Source organism: Styela clava, chromosome 15 (assembly GCF_964204865.1).
Source record: "Styela clava chromosome 15, kaStyClav1.hap1.2, whole genome shotgun sequence".
NCBI lineage: Eukaryota > Metazoa > Chordata > Ascidiacea > Stolidobranchia > Styelidae > Styela > Styela clava.
In genome coordinates, this window is record NC_135264.1 from 11,878,255 (window position 1) to 11,890,538 (window position 12,284).

General features: G+C 34.0%; 1 protein-coding gene across 2 annotated transcripts in view; it reads right to left on the reverse strand.

The window, feature by feature from the left end:
• Positions 1-12,284, reverse strand: part of LOC120333778 (low-density lipoprotein receptor-related protein 4-like) — a 32,245-nt gene that overhangs the window by 2,896 nt on the left and 17,065 nt on the right. For both annotated transcript variants that reach the window (XM_039401139.2, XM_078120367.1), the window contains exons 17-32: positions 12,059-12,246; positions 11,284-11,418; positions 10,513-10,691; positions 9,904-10,132; positions 9,213-9,343; positions 7,830-7,982; positions 7,127-7,238; positions 6,680-6,842; positions 6,146-6,393; positions 5,551-5,818; positions 4,727-4,920; positions 3,810-3,945; positions 3,211-3,387; positions 2,896-3,018; positions 1,827-2,085; positions 1,150-1,228 (exon numbers count right to left, since the gene is read on the reverse strand). In XM_039401139.2, coding sequence (XP_039257073.2) covers positions 1,150-1,228; positions 1,827-2,085; positions 2,896-3,018; positions 3,211-3,387; positions 3,810-3,945; positions 4,727-4,920; positions 5,551-5,818; positions 6,146-6,393; positions 6,680-6,842; positions 7,127-7,238; positions 7,830-7,982; positions 9,213-9,343; positions 9,904-10,132; positions 10,513-10,691; positions 11,284-11,418; positions 12,059-12,246 — 2,774 coding nt within the window. The remainder of the gene's footprint in view (positions 1-1,149; positions 1,229-1,826; positions 2,086-2,895; positions 3,019-3,210; positions 3,388-3,809; positions 3,946-4,726; positions 4,921-5,550; positions 5,819-6,145; positions 6,394-6,679; positions 6,843-7,126; positions 7,239-7,829; positions 7,983-9,212; positions 9,344-9,903; positions 10,133-10,512; positions 10,692-11,283; positions 11,419-12,058; positions 12,247-12,284) is intronic.

The window sequence follows — 12,284 nt, forward strand, 5'->3', positions numbered from 1 at the left end:
AAACCAAAAGCCAGGCGTCATATGTTATAACATTACTTGCGATCAATATTATTTACGAATAATTTTATTATACCATTTTCCGAAATGCAAAGTTATATCGCAAAACGCGAACATCTGTCACATTTAAATTTCACTCTCAAAAGATTACATATTTTTTGGTCCGTTTCCATCGTTCAAGATAGACGCACGTTTGATCGAGTCGCCGATAAATTTTGAAAAAAGTTGCCGCATCTGGCGAAGATAGTGACGTATTGAATTTTAGTAGGGTCAAGTCTGGGTAGATAATGATATGTAACGATAATCATAGAAAATGAGTTCTTCTTCAGATGTTATTACCTAATAACTAAGTACGAAATCGCGTTTACGGGAACTTGGTTTTATGTGTCTTGCTCGCACAGAATGAAAAGTTGATTTCAATTGATAGTGGTTAAATTCAATATTTTACAACGGCGCATAGGTTGCAGTGGCCACAGCTGGTTCTGCATCTAATTAATTCTCAGCGGGTATGTTTTAGTACACTCGACAGACTTAACGCCGTTTCATGTCTATTTTGTATTTAACCGCTTACTATTAAAGTGCGTAAAGCGTGTCCGGTACATACATTTGGAACAATTGAGGGCAAAAAATATTGTAATATTCCTAAATTTTATTGTCCTGGGAACTGCCTGTTTAGTATCAAATGAAATCCAATGTTCAGGACATTTCCAAATAAATAATACATTTATAGTAAGTAATACATTGCAATTTTTTAACATCTAAATCCAGCAATGTGAAAATTCCCACTATTTGAATAAGTATGAAAATAGAATAGGATTCGGTATTCTGGATTCGATTTAACTATTCTAGAATATTCTAGAATAGTAAATTATTCTACATTGCCCATCCCTAACTGGATAATACATGTTTTCATCTATAGATATATTAGGTGTTGGGGATGCTTGAGTCTCTGACTCGACTTGAGTCACTCAAATGGAACAACTCATACTCAAATTACTGCCAATGATTGCGATAGTTAACGAATAGCAACCTTTCTATCCACACGATATGTTGATTCCCAACAAACTGGTTTATGTATATAGAAGCTATCTATCTGTGAATTTTACTAAAGTAAGAAATGAAAATGTTTTCAAAAATAAGAAATATCATTACCTCCATGCTAGAATTCCAAATATTGTTAGGATGACGAATACACTCAATAAGACAGCAAGAAGCCAAAGAAAATATGATTCTGGAAAAAAAAATACAGTTAAGCAATGTTTAAGGTAGATTGGTGTATTTGTACTATGGGGTCATTATTGATATATAAAATATAATGAATGTTATTTAAATAACTATCAAAAAAGAATTTTTGATAAATGAAAATTTTTCCATTAATCAATATACCTAATCCTGAAATGAGTATGTTGAATATAAAGCTTTGTACCTTCATAGATACAATATTTGCTTTTTTCTATTTTACTATTAGACGTGATAAGAGGAAACACATGATGGTGTTTCTATGGCTATAAATTTTTCTTATGTTTGAAGTCCGTCCTGGTTGAATGTACCAACAAGATGAAAAATAGCAACACTCTAATGATACATCCTTGTGACACAGGTCACAACCAGACCCAACATGGAATGAATGATAGATAGTTTATCCCATGACTCAACAAAAAATCTCTGAGATACAAAATTAGATCTATCATAAGCAAGCTCAAAAACTGTTACTTTTAAAAGTCTGCTAAACGATGTAAAATGGGGCTTTTATAGAATTGAAATTTGTCTGGAGATTTTCAAAACGACAAACAAACAATTTAAGAAATACAAAAAAGTAACATTCTTACTATGATCAGGAGAGCTTGGTGTTTCCAAGCTTGAAGTTAAAATAGGATTAGATTTTGTAGAAAAGCGGTGAGGTGGTTTCGTTCTTATTGATGTTAATTTTGGTGTGGGACGAGTTGATAGAGGAAGATGTGATGTGTCATCAGCTCGAACACAAACACTTTTCGCTGCTCCTTGCATCAAACATAAATCTTTACAGCCGCCGTATCCCTTTGATGCATCACATGCATTACTGCCTTGTTGTTGTTCAGCAGATACAGCCTGTAACGATAAAAATGATGATTATCTCGGCTCGGCGGTGTGGCGCATCGTTCTAAGCGTTAGGAATACGCTCGCCACCGCATCTCTGATTACTCTTCGTGGGATCGCAGGTTCGAATCCCATGCGGGGATGATCATGTGCGAGAGGATTGCTGGACTCCTCGCCGCCGTAGGGTGGTTCACGTAACCGCTGGTCGGTTACGACTTCCTCCACCATCAAGTCCATGCTTCCGAAAACAAATAACTGGCTAACTAATCCCATACCTGACTGGACTGGTAACCGGATGAGAGGCCGTGGTTCGCCATATGATTAAGCCGTCTTATCGGCTTTTCTCTCCCCCGGGATAAACATGTAAATCCTATCCTATCTGAAGTATGGTGCGGAGTTGCTTGATGTAAGCAGATGGGATTTGTATGATTCTATATCAGTAATTTTCAACTGGGATTCTGCCAGCACAGTTCCGTACTGGGTTTTGCAAGTTTTCATTCAAATTCGATAGTCTATATTGTTATATGTATATAATCAAATAAATACGTGTTAGGTTAGCCACTGTTAATAAACTTGCTACACTTCAAAGACCATTTTGTTTTGTCAGTATTAGACTTGCTTTTACATTTATTTATAGTTTGAAGTATGGATAGAAATGTGATAAAATTGAAATAATAATACAATTAATATATTGCAATGGGGTTCCTAGAGCCTCTGGACTGCTTCAATGAGGTTTTGCTCCACCAAAAAGGTTGAAAACCTTTCATCGATAATCGAAAACACAGCATTGAAATTTGGAATTTACACACAAAATAACTTCACCTTTATATCCATTAGACCTTCGATTCCACCCAGTAACTTAGTCCGGTGATCAGATCCAGTTCTTAGATTCAGCGTTTCTATTGCATGAGTTTTCCAGTCTGTCCAATATAATCTGCTGTTCATCTGAAAAATTCGCAAAAAATGTTCTTAAACTGAATAATATAACTTCTCTTTCCTTGAACTGAATATAAAATTTTACCTTATAACACACATATTAATAGTAGCTTAACAATAAAACAATTGCTGTTTATATGATGTAGCTTATCTGTCTGTAGATTATGGTTCAAATTGAATAATTACGGTAAATCTACTTACATAAGATATAGAGAATCCATGAAGCACATTTGACATCACGACAGTTCGATTTCTTCCTTGCAAATCACATGATTCAACTTTTCTCATTGATGAATGAGCATCAACCCAGAATATACGACCTTCGATAACGTCAACTGTCAATCCATTCGGCCACACTATTCCATTTGATATTAGGACCTGTATTAATAAAGTGAATTAAGGAATATATAACCTGATGACTAAACATTGCAATAAAAAGTCTTATCACATATTTCAGCCCGTCTTTCATATGAAGGTAAATCTATTATATAGTAGTATGCTACAGTTTTTACCCCTTTACTCAAAAGCAAGGCATGGGACAAGCAATTATTATTATGTAAATAACTTCTATGTTCTTAGATAGTATCGAAATATTCTTCGTTCAGCATGACATAGGTACCTAATATATTATTCCTATGGCAAGGTGCTGAACTCTTGAGCCATCTTTTTTTATTTTTACAATGTAAGTTTTAATCAATCATATTTTTTGTCATTTTTACAAAATTCACAGTATCAGGTTAGAAAAATACAATTTAAACATTTAGCTTATGAAACTCAGTACCATGTGAAAATTTACATACCTTTCTATTATTTCCATCCAAATATGAACTTTCAATTTTTGCTTTATTGCCCCAATCTGTCCAAAACATTTTACCTTTCAATGGATGTAAAGCAATTGCTCTGGGTTCATCTAATGCATTCTTCACTACTGTTTTTCTGTAGAGTAAAAGAAATAATATTCTTCAGTTTCGCAATTGGTTTAGTTATACATATCTATTTTAGGATATGCAAAATCAAAAAATAATTATTTTCCTGTTGCTATGGTAAAAGTTATGGAAATAGCTAACTAGTTTCATGTTCTAAATTCATGGGATTTGAAATACTTTCAATTTTATTCATTCAATTTGGGAATAGCTGGATACTGAGGTAGCGATTCCCAAACTTTTAGTATCGTGGAAAAAAATCCTGCCTCTAAATAAAACATCAGTTTGTAATCGTAACCGAATCAAGCGGAGCAGAAAGTAGTCAACATGGAAAGGTAAAATGAATTCATTGATTAACATGCACAGCATTTAAAATAAGAAACAATAAAGCATTTATAAACAATAAATAAAATATACAATCACATATTAGTTATGTTTGAAACAATTCTGTTAATTTTGAGGTGCCCCCTTTAATTTCCGCTGTATTAAAGTATACATTATAAAGCGCTATATACAGTGTATTGGAATGGCTCCCTTATTTTCTCTTATTTCATGCTGATGGAACGAACCCCAGTCTATAAATCAGGCTAAACCAAGTTTGCAATTAAATTTACAAAACACCTGGACAAATATATAGAAAGCTGTCCAAGGATTCAATTATATGCATTGTAAGTGTGTATTGGTTAGCCTATCAAACTAGAAATCGAATCCGAAATCTTCAAATGCAAAGTTGACAGAAAACCATTACGCTACTTGATTCGTAAAGCAAGCATTAAACCAGTATTGAAATTTACCTTTTTGTTCCATCCATCCTTGAAACAGATATAGTATTTGGTCCGGTATCTGTCCAATATAAGTTGTCTGCAATCCAATCAACAGCAATACCATCCATTGTTTTCAAATCTCCTTCCACCACTGTTTTTGCATCGGAGCCATCAAATTTTGATGATCTTATTATATCGTGATATACATCGGTAAAATACAATATCTGAATGTAAAATAAATAAATATAAAAAAACAAGTTAGGAATATTGACGTGCAGGTATAAGATGTTTCAAATGTTGCTTCAACAAATGTACTGTGCTAAACAATTTTTTTTCAGTAATTCTAGATCTGTGGAAATCATTTTATATTGTTTGTTTTCCTTACAGAATGAACTTAAAGTGTCCATAGTCCTGCAACAGTTGATATTTATCCCAGTGCAATAATGAAGTTATATCTATCATGGCATAAATGATTTGCAATTCCTATATCAATGACGACCCCAGGTATAAACGAGGTCCTAATATGGAACTACAATCATTGGCTTACATCATTCTTGCTTACCCCATTCTGGATTCTATACTGCACTCAAGTCATAAATCAGTATTATGACATCATATGCTTATTGCGCAATTACAGAGTATCTCATTTTTATTCTATGCCACAAGATGAGATTGTCTTACTTTATGCCTCAAGTTTATACCCTACTTGAAGTTTTCGCATTTTTTCAAAATTGCTGTTTTGCTTGTTTCCTATGTATTGTCATTTTTTGTTCCATGATAGACTTCGAAAAAACACATTTTTCTAATAAAATTTTACAAATAAAACTCTCTTCTATTTTTCCCCCAATACCAACCTTTTTTCTGTAATGGTAATCAACAGCGATAACATTCTCTAATCCAGGAATAGGTAATTGAACATAAACATTTTCATCAGTGTCTAACGAGAGTCGTCGAATTTCATTTCTTGAGGTAAAAAGTAAAAACTGTTCCGGTATATTACTACACGTCTTCATATCTGAATGAAGTTTAATTCCTGTCGGACACGCACAACGATAACCTTCTTTTGACGTTGGACTCCGCAAGCATAAATGTGTACATCCTTCTTTCCCAGTACATACTCTTCTGAAATATAATTAAAAATATGGTTTTCAACCTTTTACTTTTTGCAATCACATATTAATGGCATGTGTGACCCAAAAAAATAATTCAATCAGAAATCTCGATTTTAAAGATACCAGCGACCTCTTGGTCATAGCCCTATTTGGTTTTGTCGTCAGCAAATTTAAAATTGCTACTTCATGTAATTGCATGATTTATTTTTTGCAGACTTGTTAACAGCAAACAACAACTTATTGCAAGATAATTGAATATCAATTGAAAACATTTTATTCATTTCAATAATATAAATAAAAAGAAAGTCAAAAATAAAAAATTGATTTAATAACTTACCTATTTTCTATTTCATCTATGTTTTTATTTAACTGTAGCGTGACTGCTTTTATTCCCATAATATTTGGTAATTGTTTTCTCATCGTAGCAGATTGAGTGAGATTCCTCAAATTTAGTCTTTCAACATTACGGGTCTGCCAATCAGTCCAATACAGAAATCCATCCATGGCTGTTAAACTGTAGGGATGGGGTGTAGATACTTTCAATATTCTTCTATTTCCTCCGAGAAGATCCGAGCTTTCGATAACCTGTATATAAATAAAAATTAATATTTCAATATATTTAAATTACTGGAAAATATTTTTAAACATAAATTGTATTTTTTTTTCATTTATATTTTATCTAATTGAAAACCAAGCATACCCACGACTTTTTCGTTAAATAGTTGTTGTTGATCTTAATTAATCGTTATTTTTCACAACTAGGGCAAAATTTGATGGTTTTTCATATATTGTGTCAATATGTGACGTGAGAATACCTTATATACGTTGTTGAAAACATGGTATTAAACCTACTAGAGCTTGAAATTCTTACCTCTATGTGTGCATCACCCCATATCAGTAAGTTCTGTTCTTCGTCGATAGTTAATCCATTCGGCCAAACCAAATCTTTTGATATTATAATAGATCTATTTGTTCCATCCATACCAATCCTTTCAATTTTAGGTAGAGATCCCCAATCCGTCCAATATAGATACCTAAACATAAAGGAAGTTAGCAATAGAATGAATCTATTGTAATTTAGAACACATTTTAGGTTGAGAAAGAGGATCTAACATAGGACCATAGTGAAAATTTGTTTTTTTGAGGAAGTGATAGGTAATCGTAAATTATTTTTGGTTTATAAAATTGATGATGAAATAAGATCTTTTTACAACATTTGCCCATCATTGAAGTTGAAAAAAAGAATGTTCCCTACTCCCTAGATTCCACTAATTCCATCATCTTTGTATTTTTTCTGATGATTCAAATCCTTACTTACCCAGATGCATGATGCAAAACAATAGCACGGGGTGAGTCCAGGTTTTCGTAAACAATCGATTTACGAGATGAACCATCTAATTGTGAAACCATCACCAATTCACGATCAGCATCTGTAATAGAAAAGTTGTAAAAATTGTACTTAAAATATTGAAATTCTGGGAGTTGGAAATTACAACAACATGGGCAAAACTGCAGTCATGGAAATAGTCAAAAAAATTCTTTTACTCCTACGCCATTGTCTACCGCTCTGATGCTATTATATGTACAGAATAAGTAACACTATTTCACTATTTTCACTAGTGTTAGTTCAGTGAGGGTTGAATAAAATTGCAATTTGTTTAAAATTAAGTTTCCTTAAATCCAATGATGAATTCACTGCTTCCTAATAAGACATTCTCTTATTGCCCATGGTGATAACATGCTTTTTCCGTTTTTATAAATTCTATACACTTAATGTATTCATAGATACTGTCACATCGAAATCACCTGAATTATAGCAATGCGAATTGTTACGTGTATAATAGTTGATGAGTGTGTTTCAAACGGGTTGTTCCTTTCTATATGCTAGTGGCTACAATGAGAGATTCAAATATATTTCATCACACTTTCACAAAATTTCACACTATGATGTCTTATCTGACCAAAGTTTTCCAACTTCCTCAGACAAAAATTTTATTTTTCCTAATATAAAGTCGACCAACCTGTCCAATACATTTTTCTTTCCATATGATCAATAGCAAGTCCATCCACAGTTCCGAGACCTGTTTGCATTATAATTTTTGATTCTCTGTTGAACGAACTCATCTTTGTTTTTGCAATACTTCGTGAACCAATGTCCGACCAATATAGATAACCTAAAAAAGCAATTGTTATTGAATAAATAATGTGTTTGTTAGTAAACAATAAGTAAACTGAAATCCTATTTAAAATTAGACAAATCTTGAGTGATAGGTATAAGAATCCAAAATATTAAGTCTTTATTTCAGAGGAAATTTCTGAACCAAAAATTAATAATTATTCAGTTGTAATTTCTTTTAATCCATCCATCGAGCATTTTTTCATGCGCCATTTTAACATGGCTTTCACTCTGAATAAGGCTCTGTATAAGCAGCCACTGATCAACCTCAGGAGTGGATTTTAGGATAGGATTTTACATATTCATCCCGGGGGAGAGGAAAGCCGATAAGACGTCTTATCCATATGGCGAACCACGACCTCTCGTCCGGTTACCATTCCAAGTCGGGTATGGGATTAGTTATAACGTTTGTTTTCGAAGCATGGACTTGGTGGTGGAGGAAGCCGTAATCGACCAGCGGTTTCGTGAACCACCCAACAAAGTCGAGGAGTCCAGCAATCCTCTCGCACATAACCATCCCTGCATGGGATTTGAACCTGTGAACCCAAGCAAGGTAATTAGAGGTGCGGTGGCGAGCGTATTCCTAACACTTAGCCCGTTGAGCCACACCGCCGCACGAGTGTGAAGAAGTTGCGAGTGTTAACCCTCCATTTTGAAATGTAAAAACAAGCATTTTTCTGTATCATACATTACTTCGTAGCCTGAGACGCCTTCAAACCCCCAAAAACCTTGAAAACCCACATTTTCCAGTCTCCAGCTGGACCCACCCGCTGCTACAGTCTAATTTGGCGACTAGGAATTTCAGAACCCCCCTCCCCACTCTGAAGACTCCTGGCTATGCCCCTGGGGGTGGTCTGGTGGACATGATATTTGTATGTGAGATTTTTAATGCGCGACGCCATAGTTTATCCTGACACTTCCAATTACTAGTTCATCAATGAGATATTGATTCGACAGCATATGCTCACAACAATTCATCACTATTATTGATTGAATTCTAATATACAACTCGCTTTGAAATTAGAAACTGTTAATTTTAGACATTCGAATTTCTTCAATGATGTACATAGATCTATGAGTTCGAGCCGTGGACATTCCAGATGTCACTACCTCACCTAGAGAGTGTTATAAAAAGAACTCAGTTTTTGTTATGCATATATGCATAGTTGAACAGAGCCTTGTTCAGAGAGGGCTTGAACCCTCAATAAAATGCAATATTCTCACCAACCTTCTACTGGATCAACTGCAATTTCCACTACATTTATAAGATTTTCAGATAATGAAAGTTTTATATCAGCAGTGTACGGAACGTCAAGAGAAATCACCCGAATATCAGTTCGTCTTGCTACAGCAATAAATCTAAATAAATAAAATCAACAGTTTAGCTTTTGGACATGATTATTACCAGGCCCATATCATTCCAATTGTGACGGCATAAAGCACATATTTCATTTATTCTTCACCTATCCTGGACTAATAACTGAACAGGAGTCTAAGGGTTGCAACATAAAATACTATGCTATCCTAAGCCCTTTTATTTTACGTATAAATCACACATCAAACCCACACACACCAGTTGCACCATCAACACCATGGTTCATCATATATGATTGAAGAGTAGGATTTTCATTTTTAATCTGGAAGAAAGTTGATAAGATGGATCAATTACATAGTGAACCACGGGACGACCCTGGACCACCCTGCAATGGTGAGAAGTTCAGAAATCCTCTTGCAAATAATTTTTCACTGCTATGATCGAACCTTCAAATCCATGCAGGGTAATCAGAGGTGCTATCGCAAGCATGTTTCTAATGATTAGCAGAATGTGTTCACCACCGCCAAGCCGAAAAGCCATTCCTCTCCCAGGATTAAATATAAAATCTTATTATATTCGATATTTTAAAGAAATTTGCAATTACTTGTTCATATGGCTGTTGCATGTTTTACCATCTGAACCCAATGCAAGTCCAATAGGGCAAGCACAAGAATATGTTGGTTTGTTTTCGTTAGATGATGACAATAAACATAGTTGTGAACAATTCCCATTTCTATCATTACATGGGTTGTAAGAAGGTGGACGGTTCGCATCGTAGTAATGAATATCCATTAAATATTCCAAATTTTCTCGTAGTATTTGGTGATCTTGTCCTAAGGAGGGAAACGAAAAAAATTAAAAAAGCAAACATTCACAAGGCAGGGCAAGGAAGGCAAAATGATTTACTCATTCCAATTGATCCAAATGCAGAACAAATCGAATCATTCTTTATCCTAACTTTCCTGTATTAAGAATTCAAGCTCATTGTGTTTTTCTTGAGTATGATCTACTATAAATTAAAATATATTAGATATTTAAAAACATTTTTGGAGTTGATTATATGATTTTCACCATGGCTAAAAAATCCAATTTATTTGTCGTATATATCAGTGATTTTACTATTTTATTTTATTTATGTTGTAATATTAAAAATTCTGAAATTCAAAGAAACAATTCCAGGGTCCTTCCATTTAATTAGAAGCTACTGACAAACCTGTTATCTTATTAGCACTCTGTATCTTATTCAAGCTCCAGTCCGTCCAGTAAATTCTATCCTTGTGTAGGGCAAGACCAAATGGATGTGGCATATTATTGCTCCGAATTTTTTGACGACTTGATCCATCAAAAGCACAAGATTCAATTATATGTAATCCGCTGTCTGCCCAATATAATCTGTATGAAACAACATGATGATTGGTATCCAAGGTTTTGCTAGGGGAATCAGAAATTGCTTGACTCTCCATGGTCGCTAAATAGTTACTGTGAAAATGAGCCATGGCGTCAATTTCAAAACTTGCCTTTTCTAGGGTTTGATAAAAATGCAGTTGTAGTATACTTTCTCATTATTGCAATATCACCATAGAAATTTTAAATAAGATGTTACAGAGAAGAAAAGAAGAAAATTTTTGCAGCAAAGAGACCTTTATTTTCTTAATAAAGATTGATTAAATTGCACCAGTATCTTGCATAAAACTACAATTTTGTTTTTTCCTCCAACATAAAAATCCAATAATGACGCCACATGATGACATCACAATTTTTTAAAATATCGAATCTCCGATACTTCATGAGGTCATGGGGTACCCACAGCCCGCAAATTATCCGCTGAAACTATTCCATAATTTTAAGAAATGTAAAAAAAATAGGATTGGTATGAGATGTTACAAATGCAACATAATTGTAATCCAAATGGTGACAACCTAGGATACAAATGTTTTGGCTAGATTCTGATAAGTAGAAAATGAAAATACAAAAAAAAAATCACCTTTCTTCAGCAAAATCAAGAGCGAGTCCATTTGGTGATTTCAAATTATCAACAACAATGGCAACCCGATCTTTTCCATCCATAGATGATCGTTCAATCTTAGGTTCATCACCCCAATCACTCCAAAACATATACCTGAACATCAAAATTGAGTAGTCTTCATTAATTTTAATCATTCCAAGTATGGCGTATAAATAGGCTGCAACTATGTGAATATATTTAGGTTTCTTTGTAAGTGAGTGAGTATTACTTAAAGGTTTTGAAAGTTTTTTTTTTTTAATTTTTCCAAGTTTTGAAACAAGACTATATTAACAGTAAATGCAGCTCTTCTCTAGATTGGTAGCTAAACAACTGTTTTTACTTATCGATCTTTAGATCGGTAAGTATGTTGATAGGTATTTGTCTGTCTGTCTGTTAGATGCACGCGATATCTCACGAAGGCGTGGTTGAATCTGCTCCAAATTTTGCATGTGCATCCATCATATCTTGGACCAGAAGCCTATTGATTTTGGATGAATTATGTCGTATAATAAGCGAGTTATTAATTAATTAGTGATGGGACACGCGGTGTCACTATAGAGTCATGAATCGAAACCGCAGTTTCGATCGATAAGTCTTCGGTCTCCGACCGATATTCTCGTTTCAGTGGTTACCCATAATGTTTCTCAAAGATGAGTCTATTTTTTTACTCCTGCATCAGTATGTTGAGCAAATTGTTTTGAAAATATCAATGTCCAACATAGGTTAATGCTGAACTAAAGACTAAACTATATACCCTTTAGATGGGAGCAACACAATATCTCTTGGTCTGTATAAATTCATCCACACCAGTACGCAGCGTGTAGAGCCATCCAGTAATGAAACTTCAATTCGATTCAATCCAGCATCCGTCCAATAAATTTTATGATTTATCCAGTCGATGGCTAAGCCGGCTGGTGAATCCAAATTACTTGAAATGACAACCTAAAAAATTAATACAAAAAGATAAAAAAAACTGTATT